This window comes from Panicum virgatum, chromosome 9N (assembly GCF_016808335.1).
Source record: "Panicum virgatum strain AP13 chromosome 9N, P.virgatum_v5, whole genome shotgun sequence".
Lineage (NCBI taxonomy): Eukaryota > Viridiplantae > Streptophyta > Magnoliopsida > Poales > Poaceae > Panicum > Panicum virgatum.
This window is the reverse complement of record NC_053153.1, coordinates 6,872,257-6,892,802: the sequence shown is the minus strand read 5'-3', so window position 1 is coordinate 6,892,802 and position 20,546 is coordinate 6,872,257. Positions and strand designations below refer to the sequence as shown.

The 20,546-nt window shown below is 49.5% G+C and overlaps 1 protein-coding gene across 2 annotated transcripts; it reads left to right on the top strand.

Annotated features, from left to right (window-relative positions):
• The first annotated feature begins 3,032 nt into the window (after nt 1-3,032).
• Nucleotides 3,033-5,958, top strand: LOC120690001 (probable N-acetyltransferase HLS1-like). Of its 2 annotated transcripts, XR_005681542.1 has the most exons (4): nt 3,045-3,827; nt 4,158-4,312; nt 4,413-5,579; nt 5,690-5,958. XR_005681542.1 is itself a non-coding variant. In XM_039972504.1 (3 exons), the coding sequence occupies exons 1-3, from the start codon at nt 3,636-3,638 to the stop codon at nt 5,260-5,262; spliced, it is 1,197 nt and encodes a 398-aa protein (XP_039828438.1). In that variant the 5' UTR covers nt 3,033-3,635; the 3' UTR covers nt 5,263-5,958. The 2 variants fall into 2 exon arrangements, 1 of the variants encoding a protein (XP_039828438.1); XM_039972504.1 differs by having other exon boundaries at nt 3,033-3,827; nt 4,413-5,958.
• Nucleotides 5,959-20,546: the final 14,588 nt, after the last annotated feature.

Genomic DNA, 20,546 nt, shown 5'->3' with positions numbered 1-20,546 from the left:
CAGTCAAGTGACTACTAGAAGTGAGTGGTTATTACTAGTAATTAACCGTAATCATCGCTGCATCATTTCGTGCATTGAATTGAGCGGCGACGGCGCTGCAGAGAATGACGGCGCCATCATGCTGCTCCGGCCCTCTATCTCCTGAAACTGGCTACGGGTAATGCGCCACGCGGTCTGACGCCACAAGCTCTCAGTTCTCGCTGCCCTGTCGAGTCTCTTCGTCCGTTCCCCTCCGGACTCCGGTCGACGACAAGGACGGGCTACGGCCTTTTGGGTTCCAGGCGCGCACTTGGACTTGCTCTGCAATGCCGCCGATGTTAACGCTCCTCCTCCGATCCCAGCCAGAGCTTGGTGATCGGCACCGAGGTCGCGGCCCCCATTCGGAGCGGTGAAATAAAACCTCCTACTCGTACACGCTTCATGCTTGACAGTTTCATGAAACGGCTCTAGGCTTTACGTTCAACGACTTTATACAGTTATTCGCATGCTCGACGTTAACGTCGTCGAGCGCACATTCCTCAGACTGAAACCCACCTGCACCTTTGCATAATTCAGAGCCGGTGCCGTATGGTCGTCGATCTCACGCTGCCTGCTTCAGTAGATAACTCAGAGCTCAACACCGGCGTGCAGAGAGTTGTATCGCCGTATAACACAAACTTGCTGAAAAGGACACGGTTCTATGTCATGCCGAAGTTCTTTTTGCCTGAACTCCTTGTTTGGTTGTCGAAATATCCTCTCTGTTATCCCCTTCTCGCATCTCTGCTGAGAGTGAAAGTGCACGTCCAGATAAGCAACGATTTTTCCGCATGAACGACAAGGAAATTCCAGTTCACTCTCGATGCTTTTCATGGTGTCGTGGAGATAAGGATGCAAGTGGGTACCCAATGGTGTTTTTGAGTCAGCTAATTAATGACGATGGCATGCTACTCTAGTTCATTTCTCCTTCTAAATTATTTATGTATAATACCATTCTAATTCATTTTATCAACCTTTTGAGTCGACCCAATAACCCAAAAATTATCTAACTTGCATCCCTACGTGGAGATCACAACATCTGCGATAACACACAAGAACGTATATGAGTGAGTTGGGATGGCCTTAATCATTTGCTTCTGGGTTATTAGGTAGGGTACAGACGTACAATAGATATGGATTTCTTCTCGGCAAAATTCTTACATGGGGAACAGTAAAAACTAAACCCATTGGAACAGATACGAATTCCCTGCGATGAAACAAACAAAATAAGCCAAGGAGGTAATTGATCTATGATCCTTAAATTTGGTTGACGTGCTAGACAAAACTAAATACTGTTCTTCATCGCTCGATCAACAGTCACGACATTATTATGTATTCATCCAAGAACCTAGAGCCACACCCTAGTCATGCATAATGTATGCCACGGTTGGCGTCACGCTGAATACGAGAGAAAAAAAGCCAAGTTTACAATGCAACACCCAAAATCTAGTACTGACATGTTTGGCAGAGCTCCTCCTACTTCTAACTTTTCGGAAGTGATTCTCTTAAAATAAATAATCCTGCGACTAGAAGTAATTCTCTATGATTCTTTAGGTTAAATTTTAAGGTGTAAGTGATCATGTGCGGGAAATAAATGTGCGAGAAATGGAGCTGCTTTGGGAGGTCTGTCAAATAGACCCTTAGTTTGAAATTAGCTAGGAACCAAGACTAGCCCAGGCCAATTTACTTAGCTACCGCATGTTTTACCTTCATGTAATAACTTTCCCAGTATCCTCCTCACTCATACCGTTTTATGCAACGATCCACTAGCTAGAAGTAGTTGTTCCTTCCACCATCAATGGTCTTTGAGCTACATGTTGCTTGGTTAACACCTTAACCCCAAGCATGACACAAACAACTCTCCTTCTTTTGTGTTGTCCGTTCATGAGTCCAGCTTCTCAAATTATTATGGTTGCACGGTGTTCCTTATCATTGCCAGGCCTCGTAATTCTAACAAAGCCTATATATTACATCTTACTATTGCCTAGCTGACACGGTGACTTCGAGCTATGGACGTGCAACGCTGGTATATCCTCCCTCCCATACCGACTATTGTCCACATTGATGTCGGTGTCTCGATGGTCATATGGGTGTTAGCATTCTTTTTTTATGCATCCGTCTTAGCTATTATCGTCTTAGTTATTATCCACAATTATAGATCCATACATATAATGAGTTCGTCTTTCATTTCAACACCACTATGCTTTTTAGCATACACCCTCCATTCCAAACTATAATTCATTTAACTTTTTTTACTCTAAGTTTAATTTGACCACTCGTTTATTAAAAAAATTGTGCAAATTAAAATACCACTTCTTTTGTTGTGCCTTGCTTTATTAATAAAAGTTCTTCAAAAATGACTTAAATTTGACTATGTCATTTGCAAAAGTTTTCTGAATAAGAGGAGTGATCAAACTTAAGCTGAAAAAAGTCAAACGAATTATAGTTTGGAACGGAGGGAATACTTAGAGTCGAGAACTTCTTGTCTGAGTCAACTATTAACTCTCGATGATTATATAATGCACAAGCTGCGACAACAGAGATTACTGGAAAAATGTTAGGCTTTATTTATGTGGGTAATAGAGATAACTTGTACCGGTAGTATAAGTTGTGTGGTGGGTATGTAATTTGCAACATGTAGATGATAATTTCAGTTTTATTTTTCTCGTATTTCTTAGCCTTGAAGATCAACGTTAAGGCTCTGCTATATGCTAAGGTTGTCAAGCTAGGGCTCCTCTGCCGCCGCCAAGAAGCATGATCGCCTCCGCCAAGAAGCATGATCGCCTCCGCCAAGCTAGGTCGCACCTAAGTGGGTTCCCTCGAAACATCACAACTTCACAAGACGAGGAGAAGATTAAGCTACCTTTATTTAAAACAAAGTGAAAATGGAACACAGCGCCACAGCGGGGGATGCATGGCCCCACACAAAGCCCTTTTCACCTGGTGGGGGTCCACCCCGATGTCCAGGGTACAAAAACCGGTGTATAAATAGCAGCCGCAACCCGCCCTCACCTAGCAGTGGCCAGCCAGCCAGCCGCCTTCCCCTGTTTGCCTGTTGGACTCCTACACCACTGACCACTCGCCAGTTACTCACCACATCCACCCGCTCGCAGCACCCTCATTCCTATAGGCAGGCTGTGGCGCCCAGTTCTCCCTCCGATCCCACCGCCACCGGTTTTCTTCCCTTCTCTGCAAAGCGCGCAGCTCGAACGCCCGCTTTCCTCCTCCGATAGCGGCGCTGCTGCTAAGCTCTAGCTGAGCTGCTGCTAGCCAGCCGCCTCCTGTCCCGCTGCGCCCGCGATCGAGCCCCGGCCGCGCGGCTAGGCGAGGCGCCGCCAGTTATTGCACCGGGGATATCGCTGCCTGAGTGGGCGGCGGATAGCCGCGCTGCTACTCCTTCCTCCGTGCGTGTGCGGGGAGGAGTAATTGTGGAGGAGCCAGGCACGCAAAAAGAACGCCCTCGCCTTCCCGCCCGCGCCCTCACGTGATTCATACTCGCGGCCTCCTCGCCTCGCTCGCCTCTTCTCGCAACGCAACTACTATATCAAGCACCAAACACACCCAGCTCCTCCCTTAGCCGGCGTCTTCGTCGCCCCTGCGGAGGCCGGCCGGGCAGGGAGATGGTCGAGGCGGCGGCGGCGACAGTGGTGGTGGTGCGGGAGTACGACGGCGCCCGCGACCGCCGCGGCGTGGAGGCGGTGGAGCGCGCGTGCGAGGTCGGGTCCGGCGGCGGCGGCAAGATGTGCCTCTTCACCGACCTCCTCGGCGACCCGCTCTGCCGCATTCGCCACTCGCCGGCCTTCCTCATGCTGGTACGTACGTATTACGTGGCGTGTGTGCTCGGTCTTCCTCAATCCTCATGCTGCTTACGTGGTGGCCGCGGCGAGGCGAGGTAGCTGGCCCGGCCATATGCAGGCGGCGAACCGCCGCGCGGGCTCGCTCGACCTAGCTAGCTAAGGCAGCCTACCACCTGTCCTCCGCCCCGTCCCCCCATGCCCCCCGCCCTCTCGCCTCCTCTCGTTTCGACGTTTCGTTTCGTTTCCTCTCGGCCCGGCCCGGCCCGGCGTGGGTCCCGGATGGAGAAACCCAACTGATTAATGGACTGCCTGAAACGCATGTTTGAACCGCGCCGATATGGAAAGGTCGCGGAGACAGCAACCGGCCCCAACAGCACGGAGATCGCCGGCCTCGTCCGCGGCTGCGTCAAGACCGTCGTCTCCGGCACCACCCACTCCAAGGACCCCATCTACACCAAGGTCGGCTACGTCCTCGGCCTCCGCGTCTCCCCGAGACACAGGTACGTCCACGTAGGAAGGAACTAGTACGTGCAAGTATAGCACTCCCAATGTCGTTATCATCAAAGCAAGAATGTGACTCGAGTGGCTCCTGCATCGCAGGAGGAAGGGAGTCGGGAAGAAGCTGGTGGACCGGATGGAGGAGTGGTTCCGGCAAACGGGGGCGGAGTACGCGTACATGGCGACGGAGCAGGACAACGAGGCGTCGGTGCGGCTCTTCACCGGCCGCTGCGGCTACGCCAAGTTCCGCACGCCGTCCGTGCTCGTGCACCCGGTGTTCGGCCACGCACTCCGGCCCTCGCGGAGGGCGGCCATCGTGTGCCTCCAGCCGCGGGAGGCCGAGCTGCTCTACCGGTGGCACCTCGCCGGCGTCGAGTTCTTCCCCGCCGACATCGACGCCGTGCTGTCCAACGACCTGTCGCTCGGCACGTTCCTGGCCGTGCCGGCGGGGGCGCGGTGGGAGGGCGTCGAGGCGTTCCTGGCCGCGCCGCCGCCGTCGTGGGCCGTGCTGAGCGTGTGGAACTGCATGGACGCCTTCCGCCTCGAGGTGCGCGGGGCGCCGCGCCTGATGCGCGCCGCGGCGGGCGCGACGCGGCTGGTGGACCGCGCGGCGCCGTGGCTCGGGATCCCCTCCATCCCCAACCTGTTCGCGCCGTTCGGGCTCTACTTCCTCTACGGCCTCGGTGGCGCCGGCGCCGGCGCCCCCCGGCTCGCCCGCGCGCTGTGCCGCCACGCGCACAACATGGCCCGCGACGGCGGCTGCGGCGTCGTGGCCACCGAGGTCAGCGCCTGCGAGCCCGTCCGCGCCGGGGTGCCGCACTGGGCGCGGCTTGGCGCCGAGGACCTCTGGTGCATCAAGCGGCTCGCGGACGGCTACAGCGACGGGCCGCTCGGCGACTGGACCAAGGCGCCGGCCGGGCACTCCATATTCATCGACCCGAGGGAGTTTTAGGCAGATATAAAATCATATGCTTAGGTCTTTATATTTTTTTTCCCTCTTCGCCTGTCAGATGGCGTAGCTAGAGTGGCTTTCCAGCTCAACATTTTGCGTTTCAAACATGTGCTGGTACGTTTAGGCGTAATTTCTGCTAGAACCTAGCTAAGTTAACGTTTCCTTAATTTGTTTAGATGTGAATACAGCTGCTGTTCCATCTACTTGGATGGGAATGGGAGGAGCTGCCTAGTTGTAACCGGTTCTTGTGGGACCAGAGTGGAGACCAGCCTTTTAGTACCTTCTCCTTTTCGTGTCCTTTTCAGAGAACTAGAAAGGTTTGTTAGATTTGCTTCTTTTGTTTGGAGCATATATGCATCCTTCCCCCACAAAGAGATGCTGCTGCCTGGTGATCTTTGGGATTCTTTGCAAATCTGTGGTTGTTCAGGTTTAGCTTACGTGCGACGTAGTGGTTTCTATATGGTGTGCCGGATCGAGCAAAGGTTAGATGTGATTGTCAAGGTAATCAGATCTGATAATGAAATGAGAACATAATCCTTAGCTGGTAATGATAGGCTTATCCTCTTTTGCTAGCTCCGCCTTGTAATTGTAAGCTGGTATCCCTAGCAGACTGTGCGTGTGTGAGGGTGTACTGTACCTTTTGATTGCTTTTATTGAAAGCAGAGTTTTCTCCTTAAAACGAGAACATATTCCTAAGATTCCACTGTTTTTCCTATTTTTGTTTTATAGTGAGTTTTAGATTTTTCATTTTTCGCGTAAACGAGAGCTTTATTAACTAGACAGAAACGTTACTACCATCGTTTGCAATGGTGTCCTCGACGCATGTAAACGCCCGGCCTAACCACACCGCAGTATGCGTATTTCTTCTGGCTAAATTGGCTCGACGTTTGGTCTTATAAACTAAACCATCGTTGTCAGGACCAAGCCATGCCGCAACCGGCATACCTTTATTTGAAATGATTGGTTATGTACCATGGATGCACTTTAACGATATTATCGGTGGTGTTTATAATTCTATTATACTAGTCTATCAACTCGTGCTCCCGCACGGGCTAATAGAGTTATTTTAAAAATAAATCATACAACTAATAACTATAATTATCTATCTCACGCACTCCCATCTATTATATATTCTAACACATACTATAAAATATATATTTATTATAATATAGTTGCAATAGATTTTATTTTGCACCACATCTCTATGTGTGTTTGATATATATATTTAATTAAACTATTTATTTATGAATTAATGTTCTTATCTCTTCCATCGTACATGAATACACAGTGACACATCATGAGTAGTATTTTATATACATAATAATACAATAGTGATACAAATATTAATTTAGAATTTATATTGATATACTTTAATAGAAATATTAATTTAGAATTTTATATTGATATAATTTAATATTTTATTATAATTATTATAATTTAGATTCAGATTTAGGAATAATAACATAGTTGGATAATTTATATACAAATTAGGGGCTGTTTTGCATTATTATTTTAATGGCATATGTGGGTAATTTACACAAAGATTAGGGGGTTACTTTATGTTTTTTATAATAACGGCAGAGGTAGGTAATTTAGATACATGCTTAGAGGGTTATTTAATCTATTTTTATAATGGCAAAAGTGGGTAATTTATTAAAAAAGATAACAGATTCAATGACTATTATGATTAGAGTAGTCAGATGGATGGCCAGATGTTTCTAATTTTCGTGGGAAATGTGGGTAATTTATTAAAAAAGATAACAGATCCAATGACTATTATGATTAGAGTAGTCAGATGGATGGCCAGATGTTTCTAATTTTCGTGGAAATTTCTAGTACTTCTCTATTTTTTTAGAGTGTCCACCTAGGATCCTAGGTGGCTTCACGTGGAGGCTTCAAAGGAGCCTCTAATTAGTAATAGTAAGATGTTGATCGTCATGATTATGTCAATTGTTCGCTAATGAACATTAGCCAACTGTAGCTAGGTATCGTGCTAATTGGTTGAATCGGGTCCCTACCCTAGTTATTATCGGGTATTTTGTGACATGTGCGGTATACACTTTCATTATAGGACGCCTTTGCCGTTAAGTTGGTTGTAATTGTTCACGGTAAAGGTAAAGGGAACTCAGCACAGAGGACACCACTGCATGAACAGGTTTCCACATCGTCCAAGCAGCAGAGGGTTCCCGGTCATGGCGAAGGACCGAGTCAGCAGCCAGTCACCCGACGAATTGACTTGACAAGCTGGAGACTTTGAATGCGGGAACTGTTGCTGCCGGACAGCAGCGTGAAAAAAAGCGATGCCGATGCCGGGCCCATCAGGTGATCCGCCGTCGACCGGCCGAGCCGCTGCCGCGCGCGCGCGCGCGCACGGTCGCGTCGCCGTCACTCGTGTGTGTTTTTCCCAACGCGAAAGGACGGGGAGGTGAAAGGCCAGGGCCAGCCGGAGAGCCGCCTGTGGGACAGCGTCTCCGGGCGGCGGCCACGGATGAGCTCCTTCCTCCTCTTCATCTCCTACCGCGCCTCGCCATCACATCGCGACGTGCACCCCGGCCTGCATGTTAAAGGCCGTCACGGCACTGTAGCCGTCCGCCCGACGTGATCTGCCAACAATGGCCGGACCTGGAATAACTGCGCCGGCTCGGCGCCCCCCCCCCCCCCCCCCCCCTCCGTATCATGCGGAGGACGCGAGGATCGCCGCCGTACGTGTTTAGTTTAACCCGTCGGCGTTTTGACCTAATCGGCTAATCTAATCGCGCCCTGGTAGCGACTAGCGCCGTGGTATGATGTTGCATACGCCTTGTTGTCCGGGGTGATAGATGGCGAGCTCTGTTAAAGGTCAAGGACTGGGCTTTCTGAGTGGAGCTCTGAAAAGCTAGGGCTACTGGCTGCATGACCCTAGGGTGCCGGTGATGTAACTTGTGATGACCTCACATGCAGAGCTAATGCAGAGAGAATCTTGACCGGGTGGCGTTTATGAAAACTGAAAACATAGGGTGTGATCTGACATGTTCATATCTAGTGACCTCGTAGGTCAAGCTTAAGCGGACGTCTAATTGTGGTGGGTTTTGATGTAACGTAGTAGATGGATCGACCCGTGCACAATCATAGCATAATTATATTTCTGTAAGCTCGACAATCTGATCTATTTTCCTCCGGTTACTCCTAGCCATTTAGCTCCACTCTGAACTTGGGAATAGTACAGTCAAGTTTGAGTAGCTCACAATATATAATACAACTTCGAACACTCGCTCTCCAGAGTCCAGACAGCACAATGTGCCGTCCGTCTTACAAGAACTACACTGGCGCTCTCTAGTTGAACCACAGCAGAGTTTTCCCTTTTAAAAGAAAAAATGCCGCGTTTCAAAGAAACTACTGATAATTGAATTAAAGAAATTTGGTGGGCAGTGGACACGCCGCAATTTGCACCCTGTTCTAGTCCTCGTCTCCGGAGCCCCACCCACCCATGGCCTAACCGCCTAATCGACGCCACTTGTCCCGGTCGCCGCCGCTGCAAGTACCAAGCAGAAGCGGCCAGGGTTTACGTTACCGACCGGTCCGACCAAACCGGTGGAGTTCGGTACCGGTATACGGACCGGTTTGACCGGAAATCGGTCCAAACCGGTCGAAGTCAAATTTGAATTTAAAATCCTATGTGCAAACGGTTCGTACCGGTATACAAGTCGGTTTGACTAGTAACCCGCTGAAGCGTCCCCTCATAAGAGAAGACTTAAATGTGATACAAACATCAGTCCCAGGAGGCTAATGACACATTTATTACATCAGATGGTACATCACCGTACAACTCTACGCGGTAATGGGCAGTGAAGCGCCACTATCGCGAGGATTACCACTAAACCCCACACAACTACATTAACTACGAAGAGGGGGTCATCAGAGTCTTGCGCCATGCGGAACCTCCTGCGGGTGACCCTAATCCACAGGCAAGATTGGGTGCAGGACGGTACCCCTACTCAGCGCGTCAGGAACGAAGTCTGGGTCTTCCTATGTAAAAATTAAGAATGGGGTGAGTACAAACGTACTCAGCAAGTCCAACCACACCCACGGAGGGGGTATAAACAGAATATAATGCACAGGGTAAATCAAGGATAAGGCTAGGGTTTAATTTGCGGAAAACAATATTTTATGTAGGGGTTCATTTGAAATAAAGGATTTTCAAAGCAAGTTTTTCTTGCACCGAGTAACACGTAGTGTTGACCCACACAGGATCCAAGTTTTAAGCTGCTACCGGACTCCTCATCTGCCGTAGCACACGACACAACTGCCGGACACATTTCCCAAAACAACTCACGCCAACCCATCCATTCCCAGAAGAAACACTAGTTATGTGACCACACTGTAACTCGCCCAGTACCGTGGGCACGGCTATTCGAATAGATTTTAACTCTGCAGAGGTGTGCAACTTTACACACAAGTGGGGTAGCGCAACTCGATCACCTTAGTGTCGGTGCAGATCCCAGCAAAGCCATTACCCACCTTAGCTAGACCTGACTAGCCATCACGGGATCCACCAAGGGGTCATTGACCTATCACAGAGGTTTTAACCGGGGCATAAGTCACACAGAGCTAATCCCTTCTCCTTGATCACCCGTTGCTCTCAGCTCTCCTGATGGCTATCAGACTAACTAGTGGGGTTTATGCTAAGCCGTTGCCCATTCAACGGTCGAGTGGTTTGCACGATAGTGGAGTTAGGTGAGATGACACACCAACTCGGTCCTTAGTTGTGACAAGATGAATATCTCCCTTCCTTGCTCTGCCACACAGGCACGAGCACACCAATCGGCAAATCACACAGAAATGCCATCCATCCCGTCTAAACTCATCTTTCGAAATTCCACTTTTCTCCCTTCCCACACACACACACATTTTCTTTATAAAACAAGTTGTATTGTGTATGAGATCCTAAGCGTTCTAGCAGTGATTAACGTCCAAACAACACATTCAGACATTAATCTAGGTGGTCAAGGAATGGTTATAACAAGTCAAGGGGTGACTATCCAACCGTGTTTTCAGCAGGCAAAACATATGCAATCTTCTAAAACAGGCTAATAGGTTGTGTTTATAAAAACTAGGACAAAACATGCATCAAAGGGCTGGATTGAACTTGCCGTCTTCAAAGCCTTCCGGGAAGTCCTGATCGAGGTGCTGTCCTTCGGGTTCGGGATCGTGGAACTGGTCCTCGTTCACTTGCTCGCAGTACTGCTCGTCGACAGGTTCTCCCTCGTTCACACCGTGATCTACGACATATACAAACAAGCACACAATCAAGAAAAGAAATAAGGTATGGAGATAGAAGTAATATTTTAGGGTGGTTTCCTAATGGTATGGCCAAAACTATGTTAGGAATGGCATGGTAAAGTTTCAGATCGATCGGGAGTTGTTTGGCGCATGAAATGATAGGCCGAAGAGGGGTTCAGGGGCTAAATCAGAGTTCAGGGGCCTATTTGTAATTATTTCTGGGAGTGACAAGACTTGAATAGAATTTCCAAAAATATCTGGAATATTCTGGAAAGGGTAGGGGTCTATCTATAATTAGTTCTATATAGTGGAAGGGTCTTTCTTTAATAAGGAGAACATGGGGGTTTCTTTTGCAAAAGACTAAAAGGGTGGAAGGGCTTTTAAATAAAAGAAAGAAAGGCCATGGGCCTTTTGGCAAAACTACCCTGTCTTCTCCTTCCTCCCAACCGAAACAGGGGAGGGGGAAAACAGGGGCGCCGGCGGTGTCAATCCCGGCGCTCCGGGCCACGGCGGCGGCTGGGGTGAGGGGGAAAAGAGGGAGGGGGCTACGGGGACTCGATTCCCGATCCTACCTCGGGCTGGGATCGCGCGAGGAGGTTGTAACATCCCAGTTTTTATCATGATTAAGGGGGAGTGTTGAAATTTATAATGCAAATTTCTAGAAGGTTCTATAAAAATAAGGATAAACCATGGCGTAATTTTGTTCACCATGACAAGGTTCTAGAATGTTCCACAAAAATCATAAGAAGACAAGAAGCTTGGATATTTTCTTGCCATGGTAAAATTTAGAATTTTCTAGAATTAGATATTTGTAGGGAACTTAGATATTTGTAGGGAACCTCCTAGAGTGTGACATGTGTCACTCATCCAAGAGGGTATGAGTGCCTATATAAGGAGGGTGTCACCCCTTGCCATGCCATACTACTCCACTCCATCCCACACACATCCAAGGGCATGGTAGAAGTGAGCATAGGTAGAGTGTGCTAGGAGTGTGTTCCTTTATTCCTTCAATAAGGTAAGCGTCTTATAAGTGTTAGTCTTCCGGTTAAATTTAAGTACTTAGTGTATAAGTTGTGATCCATCGAAGGTTGGCTCTGCCACCCGGGATCACAAAAGGGTCTGGGCTTCATCGAAGGTTGGCTCTGCCACCCGGAAGCCAGCTTCATCTGTTGGTAGGCTCTGCCTCCCGGAAGCAAAAGGCGGCTCTGCCGTCAAAAGGACCCGGTACACTAAGTAACTAGAAGCTGATCGACTCTGAAGTGAGTTGGTGTAGATCCTTAACTTAGTAGGGCCACCTCAAATTCCAGCAATCACTAAAATAAAACTTAGGATGCAATTAAACTAGTAAGGTGAAATAATACTAATGTTATACGAGGTATTACATAACTATTAGGTAAACTATTTTATACTCTTGCCTTACATTAGTACATTCGTTCCCTCCAGTAACCGGCATACGCATGCTTACACCTACGACAAAAATCATCTCGTTTCCATAAAAATCTCTTAAGTCACCGAACCATGTCATAATTCCCAGACAATCATGACAGCGCCTACCTACTTTGCCATGACTTCATCATTCCCTGGAAGCCACAGAATACCCACACCATTGACCTTGAAAAGACCCGTCATGGCAGCACCCACCTCGCTAAAAATCGGGGTCGCCACGCACAGTGCCGGCCGAGATTTTTTTTTCCGCCGAACCGCCTCACCCGCTCGCTCTCGCTCGCGCACGCGCGACACGCCGGCCCCACGACGGGACCGCGCACTGCCGCCGGCATCACGCCGTGTCGCCCACCCCCGCGTCCCTACCTCGCCCACGCCGCTGCAGCGCCCTCGCCGGCTTTGCCGCCTCGGCGCTCACGCCTTCAGTGCTGCCACTGTTTGCGTTGACGACGAGCTGCCGCAGCCCACGCCGTCGCCCATCCTTGCGCAACGCCGCTGCTGCTCTCCTCGCCTATAAAAGGAGCAAGGCCGTGACGAGCCCCGTCACCAGCCAAGCACACCGAGCCGCTTCGCTCCGCTAGCTGAACCACTCCTCCCGAGCCCAGCTCACTCACGAGACGAAGCTCCAACAGTTGACCCTCTTCCTCAAGCTGTTCCGCGCCAAGGTGAGATGGCAGGCAGCTCCCCCGACCATTAACTCCACAACAAAGGCCCAAAACACCCACCAGGCCGTGAGCACTTAATCCAAATCATTCTACCAACCAATACTGTAAACTCAATATCTCCTTCATATCAACTCCTCTTCACCTAACTCTTTTTCCTTAACTCTCCTCAAATCATATACTATCTATTCCTCCTATTTTCGTCTCCATTTGAGCTTATTGCTTCCTTGTGTTTGTTTGCCGGTTGTGCCGTTTTCGCTCATAGATCACGGAGTGACCGAGGAGGAGCCTGCCAAGGAGCCAGAAGACCCGTACCACGAGCAGGAAGCCGCCGCCGACGACGCGTACGCAAGCGAAGGCAAGTTTCATCGACCCCTACGTGAGCGGTTGCATCTATGTGAGGACGTTTTGCTGTAGCCTGGGTCTAGGATCGATTACATATACCAGTACTTGAGTGATTGAGTGTGCTCATGCATGCATCTGAGTAGTTATGCATATCCGGAGCTGAGAATAGGATACGAAGGGATCTGGCTGAGACCAGGGCAGCTGGGTATGCTGGAGCCGGCGCTACCGTGGTGGTAGACTGGCAGGTGAGTGCTACCGTGGTGGTAGGCTCGAGTTGATATGTTGAGGGATGGTTGCTGCCCTGGTGAACCATAAGGACCGAGTTGTTTTGACATCTCACCTAGCTTACTTTCAGTACGACCACATGAGTTTGTATGGGCAAACCCTAGCCTAATCCCACTGGCTAACCTGGTAGTCGTCCGAGGTGGATATGTTTTGGGGTGAGACCTGGATTGGTCCAGACCCGAGGGTTTGGGGGCGACTAGTCGGGGTTGAGCCACGGCTGGGTGTCGGCTATGTCGGTTGTCCGTTCGGGCAGCCGAGCGTGTGGGTACAGTGTACGACCTCTGCAGAGTGTATAATCCATTCGAATGGTCCGTGTCCACGGTATGGACAGGCTACGGTGTGGTCCTGACAACTAGTGAGCTACCTATGGTGGGTTGTGTCGGGAAGAGTTGCTTACCATTAGTTGCATTGCTAATGCATGGTGCTCAATGTGTGTCGTGCATGTCATTTTCCCCTCCCGTAGGGTGAGGTGGAGCTTGCTGAGTACTTTTGTACTCACCCCTGTTGATTTTTCTCCAGAGGATCCTGACTTTGTGCCAGAAGACTACGAGTAGATCGTGTCCGCACCCAAGCTGATCGAGTGGAGCCGTGATGGATGAAGAGCTAGTCCTACATGTCGCTATGCTAGTTGTTATCCTATGGTTGTTCTGTGTAGCTTTGTGTTGTCACTTTACTCCTCATGTATGTGTTAAATAAAGCTCTGTATGACTCTGGACTCCACTTGATGTAACATGTATTATGCCGGAGACTTTATTCGGTAATTAATACATGGTTTAGCCTTGATCTTCGGGTCGGGGCGCTTCAGAGGTGGGGCGACGAGAGCGTGCGGCGATGGCCACGGCGGCTCTAGGCGGCGGTGCGGCAAGGCTTGGAAGGGGGGGCGCAGGGGCTGGGCGGGTTCGTGGAGGAGCGGAGGCGCGCGGAGGGCGTATTTATAGCCAAGGCATGGCGGTGGAGGGGAGAGGCACCGGTGGTGGCCGGCCGGCGGCCATTAATGGCGCCCAGGCATCGCGGAGCGGCGCGACGCGCGATTCGCGGCGTCGACGCGACGTCTCGGGCAGCGGCACGGTGCGCAGGAGGAAGGCGAGCACGTGGAGGGGCCCTCGAGGCGCTGTGCTTGGCGCTGAGCGGCTCGAGCGGCGAGGCGGCGTTGTGCGGCCGGCGGCGAGGGCGGGGCGGCGCACGTGGCTCTGCTCGCGGAGCGGCGGGGGAGAGCGGCAGAGGGGAGGGAGGAAGGAGAGAGGGAGAGGAAAAGAAAAAGGAAAAAGGAAAATAAAATGGAAAAAAAGAAAGGGAAAAAGGAAAATGAAAAAGAAAATGGGGAAAAGAGAGAAGAGAGAGAGGGAGAGACTCGCGCCGGCGCTCATCGCGGCGACGACCATGGGGCCGGTCGGCCACGCTCAGCGGTCGCGTGCGCGCGGACGAGGTCACATGGAAAGGGGTCGGGGGGTTGGAAATCGGATGTTTGGAACGGAGAAAGATTCCGGGAATTAGGGTTCCGGGTTTTAGGCGGGTTTTGAGCTCAATGATGAAAAGTTTTTGGAAACAAAATATTTTAGCGCGTGATTTAATTTTTGATAGATTTTCGGGATGTCACACCCCCAAATTCAATTTTTTTTCTTTTTTGGTTTAAATTCAAATGTCCGCAAAGTATACTAAATGAATGTTTGTATAACATGTTTTAGCCTAAATGAACCCTTTAACCATTTTTTGTACTATTTTTACATTATATTGGTATACTTTTATATGCACGTTTTTTTTGTTTAACTTCAAATCCCCGCAAACTATACTAAATGAACGAATTTTTGAGAAAATTTGACACCATTAGATTCGTCGCACTTTAAAGTATTTTTAAAATTTTTTAGGGAATTTTTTTTTAAAAAAAATTTAAATTATACTAAATCCTCGGACCGATTTGACCGGTTTGACCGGAACCGGTCAAATCGGACCGATTGCCAACGGTTTTGTGAACACTGGAAGCGGCTTGACGCTGTTCCGATCGCTGGTCCTGAACTCCCCTGGTCCCTGGCCGTGCCTGCTAGCGCTAGATGCTGTGGCTCCTGCCGTCCTACGCCGGGCTTCCCTTGCCTCCGGCCCGGCCTCCTCGATCGCTACGGTGCGCCGCGCTGTTACAAACCGGCCTTGGACGTGGCAACCTAGATTAGCTACCGACCATATTCGTGGGGTCCTAATTTCAGGTCTGGACCATGGCCACTGAAGATCCGACACTTTACTGACCATACGATCTTTCTGCAACAGTGGGTCTGTGTCTGTAACCTTTGCACATGTGTCGTCTTCAACCTCAACAACGTACGAGAAGAAGATCACATGCCGCGCGCCTCAGATCTCGAACGGCATCATCGTTTACTTGCTAGAAGGATCCATTTCTGATACAGTAACGCCTTTGAACTTCAGTCACACAGTGAGGGCCATCTCATCTGGATGGCTACGTTCCCATGCATTAGTGGCAACGAAAATATAATTGTGTTAAGATGCATAGCCCATATATGCAAAGCTACTACATGTACAGTACGGTTGGAACACATTTTCTAGAAAAGTGTAGTTTGTTTTGTTTACATTATTATGGAGAACAACAGATGCGAAAGAAATCTTCTTTAGATTGAGCAGATGTCCACATCGAATATCCGCTAATGTAGCCATTTTGCTGTATATTCTGATAAAAAATATTAGAGTGAATCCACACAAGACACGAAGATTGGAATATATGGACGTTAGTGTATATTCTATAGTAAAAAAATGCAAGAATAAATCACTAGAGATGAACCTTTGGAAAATCTTTACGGTTCAAATTTGGCTGGCTGAAAGGAAGAACAGAATTTTGCAAAGCAGGTAACGTTTGGCCTCTCTGTCTCCTTTCGTCACTGGCTCATGGTTAACCGCACACTTCCTGTTGACCTTGATTGACGGTTGCTGTATTACAAGGTATAGAAGCACACACATACACACGCTTCATGCTTGCAAGGCCTTTTTTTGGTATTCTAGAATGGAATTCGTTCCTGAATTTTAGAAGCGGGAAAAAAAAACTTGAAGAAACTAATTTGAAGGCAGCCAGTAACTCGGACGGCACCACCTAATGGGCCTGTTTTGTTAATTCAAGAAGGCGTAAGCGCCGAACGGCCCATGGATGACGCGTGGGCGGGGAGTGGGCGCGCGGTGGGAATGAAAAGCCCAGAAAGAGCTGATACATGAGGCTTCGGCAGGAGTTAGAAGAAAAGCCCATTTCACAAATTAGATGGGCGGGGCGCAGAGAAAAGCGGAGCCCATGTGTTGTGAACGCGCAGTCACGGCCTTGTAGGAACCCAGCCCAGAGCGGGGTCCGAGAAGCGACAAGCTGCCCATCCGCTAATGCAAGGCCTTGTTTGGCCCAGCACACATGCGGTCCATAAACACTGTTCCAGGTCGTAACTGGCGAGTGACGTCACAGGTCCCATGCGGTTCATAAACACTGTTTCACTGGCCCAGCACACATGCGGTTCATAAACACTGTTCCAGGTCCCATGGAAGCGGTGGGTGCCGTCACAAAAGACCTCCGCCCCCCCCCCCCCCCCCCCCCCCCCACCCCCACTACGGCCAATCTTCCTTCTGCCCAGTTCTTATATAGTGATGTAACCATCTTTCATCAATAAAGCTTGCCTAAAAGCTTTTATAAAAAAAAATCTTCTTCGTCGGGTTAGTGCTACAGCACATAGCTACGTACGCGACACTACGGGTCCGTTTGGTTGCTTGGCTAACTTCTAGTCAGACTCCCATAAACCAGGTAGCTCACGTTTGGTTACCTGGATAGACTCTTTAGCCAGGCTCTAACAATGCAACTTCACCTCCTTAGCCAGGCTCTGCTAGTACGCGAGAAACTGCCGTTTATCTGGAGCCAGGCTTGCGCTAGCATCATTGGCCTCCGCCGGTGAGTTCGCTCAACGCGCGCCGCATCTGCTCTGCTGGTGAGTTTGCTCACCCGCGCGGCCGGCCTGGTCCATAGCGGCGCTACTCGCCGGCGCGGCCGGCCTGGCCCCTAGCGGCGCTTGCCCGCACGGCCGGCCTGGCCCCTAGCGGCGCTGTTCGCCGGCATGGTCGGCCTGGCCCTGTGCGGCGGCGCTCGCCCGCGCGGTCTCGCACCAACCCGAAGTCTTCTCTCGTCAAGAGGCGCGGTCTGTTGGCGCTGGCACCAGACACGGCCGCACCAACCCGAAGTCTTCTCTCGTCAAGAGGCGCGGTCTCCGCATCCTACTGGTGCAGTGGTGCTGCACTGGCGTGGACCGGGGACTGGAGATCCATCCGGGCTCGGATCACCTCTCTTGCTGGTGAGTAGCCCTGTGCTTGGATGGGTCTAGTGACCTTGTTCCTTCGCTGTGATTGTGAGTAAAGGGGAAATTGGTTCTAAAGCACTGAAAGATTTCGAGATCCGGAAAATACCACCGAAAGATCGCGGACACGTAAAATACCATCGAAAGGTCGGAATTTGGACTGAAAATAGCACTCCGTTAAAATAACTAACGGAGCAGTTAGTCTATCACACAAAACCAACCGGTACATGCATTCCAGTGGGCAAATCTATCACACAAAACCAACCGGTACATGCAATCCAGTGGACAAATAAAGCCATTCCAACAGCTATAGTGGTCAAAAACACATTCCAGCAGCTACAGTGGGCAAATAAACACATTTCAGCGGCCATACTAGGCGTATAAGCACATTCAAGCAGCCACATAGACACATTCCAGCACATATAAAGCACCCAACACTTAAAGTAGAGAATAAGTGTGAATAGAGTAACAGTTTGGGATCCAGCACATACATAGCAAAGGGGGCATGTCTGCTAACACACACAACAGTTCAATAGATACATCCATAGTCTAACTAAACATTATAGTAGCAAAGCCATTTCTTAGCCTATGATAAGCCTTCTTGCAATTCCTCTTGGGGATATGTCTGCGGCTGCCCTGCTCCTTGTTGTAGGTCCTGGACTGATAGGACTACAAGTAGAAGCTGCTATCCTTCTTGTTGTTGGCCCTGGACTAACAGGTGGTTCTGCAACTAAGGAAGTAGAAGGTGCAGATTCTTTCTTGGATTTTTTTGGAGCTTTTTTGAAGGTAGATGTACTGCCCTTTTCTTTCCTTTTGCTGTACAAGAGGAACGTATCAGCCATACGTAAGAAAAAATGAAATTACAGAAAAAGTGAGTAGGTCAATTTACCTTGAATTTTTTGGGGCTACTGGTGGCATTTCAACAGTGAGATTAGTAGGTGGCCCAGTACAACCCTTCTCAATATGCTCAAACTGGAAGCATCTTTTGCATTGGTAAGGACCCCTTTTTCCTGGCTCACCCTTACTTTTGATCCTCTTCACTCTTGGCCTACCTGCAGACCTTTCAAGCTTTGGAGGCAACATTACAAACCCGGGATCAACCAGGGTTTTTTTATCCGACCGCCGGGACCTAACCGCCGGCCACCGGTTCCGGTTTACCGGACCGGTTGGACCGGTTACAGGTTGAAACCGGTCAAACTTAAGTTTGAATTCAAAACCCGCAGTTATACCGGTTTCGAACATCTAACCGGCCGGTTAGACTGGTTACCGGTCGGTTTAGGCTAAATTCAAAAAAAAAATTTAGTTTAAATTCAAATGCCCGCAAAGTATACTAAATGAATGTTTGTATAATATGTTTTAGCCTAAATGAACCCTCCAACTTTTTTTTCACTACTTTTACATTGTATTTGTATACTTTTGTATGCATGTTTTTTTGTTTAACTTCAAATGCTCGCAAAGTATACTAAATGAATGAATATTTGAAAAAATTTGACACCATTAGATTCGTCGTAACTTGAAGTATTTTTAAGAATTTTTTGGGATTTTTTTCCATTTTTTCGAATTCAAATTTAAAATTTGAATTTGAGCCGGTTTCTAACCGCCCGGAACCGGAACCGGGCCGGGCCGGTTAGACCGGTAACCGCGGTAACCGGTCCGGTTCCGAGCGGTTTGGTGAACCCTGGGATCAACAATAGGCCACTGCCGGAGCACAGGCGGCGGGCGGAGGCGCGGCTGTCGGAGCAGAGGTAGTGCGGCTGGCACAGCGGAGGCGCGCGCGGCGTCGCCGGGGCGCGACTGGCGCGGAGGAGGCGGCCCGTCGCCGGCGCGGCGGAGGCAGCACGTCGCCGGCGGAGGCGGGGCGCGGCGCTCGCCCGGATGCTCGATGGAGATGGACCGGCTCTGAGCTGCAAGGACTCAATCGATGGGGATAAGATAAGGACATGGGCAAATATGTCTTTTCACGTTAGAAATGTGTGGCAGACTAACAGGTCCGTTAACAGAGTGTTATTTTCAGTTCAAATTCCGACCTTTCGGTGGTATTTTACGTGTCCGCGATCTTTCGGTGGTATTTTCCGGATCTCAGGATCTTTCAGTGCTACAAAACCAATTTTCCCGTGAGTAAATAAATCCAGTCCGGGGTGGAGCTCCCGCACGCCCGCGTGCCTGCGGCGGCGGCGCTTGCCCGTGCGGCCGCCGGGGCAGAGCTCCCGCACGCCTGCGTGTTCTCGGTGGCAGTGCTCGCCCGTGCGGCCGCCGGGGTGAAGCTCCGGACGCCTGCGTGTTCGCGGCGGAATTCATTTCGACTGCGTGATTTCTGGAAGACGAGGAGCCTATCAGGAGGGTTCTTTGACGGAAATCTCCTCATTGCCTTTGCTAGGAATGGAGGTGCGCGCGCTGTTGCCATGGCTGCTCGGCCCATGGTTCACCAAACCGCTCGGAACCGGACCGGTTACCGCGGTTACCGGTCTAACCGGCCCGGCCCAGCCCGGTTCCGGTTCCAGGCGGTTAGAAACCGGCCCAAATTCAAATTTTAAATTTGAATTCGAAAAAATGGAAAAATTCCAAAAAAATCTTAAAAATATTTCAAGTTGCGACGAATTTAATGGTGTCAAATTTTTTCAAATATTCATTCATTTAGTATACTTTGCGAGCATTTGAAGTTAAACAAAAAAACATGCATACAAAAGTATACAAATACAATGTAAAAGTAGTAAAAAAAATTGGAGGGTTCATTTAGGCTAAAACATATTATACAAACATTCATTTAGTATACTTTGCGGGCATTTGAATTTAAACTAAAAAAGAAAAAAATTTGAATTTAGCCTAAACCGACCGGTAACCGGTCAAACCGGACCGGTAAACCGGTCTAACCGGCCGGTTAGATGTTCGAAACCGGTATAACTGCGGGTTTTGAATTCAAACTTGAGTTTGACCGGTTTCAACCGGTAACCGGTCCAACCGGTCCGGT

Bases quoted from the DNA above. Each gene is read 5' to 3' on its own strand.
- LOC120690001 (XM_039972504.1), top strand. From the start codon at position 3,636: ATGGTCGAGGCGGCGGCGGCGACAGTGGTGGTGGTGCGGGAGTACGAC. The intron at 3,828-4,157 runs GTACGTACGTAT...CGATATGGAAAG, and splicing joins CGCCGGCCTTCCTCATGCTG to GTCGCGGAGACAGCAACCGG. The intron at 4,313-4,412 runs GTACGTCCACGT...CCTGCATCGCAG, and splicing joins CGCGTCTCCCCGAGACACAG to GAGGAAGGGAGTCGGGAAGA.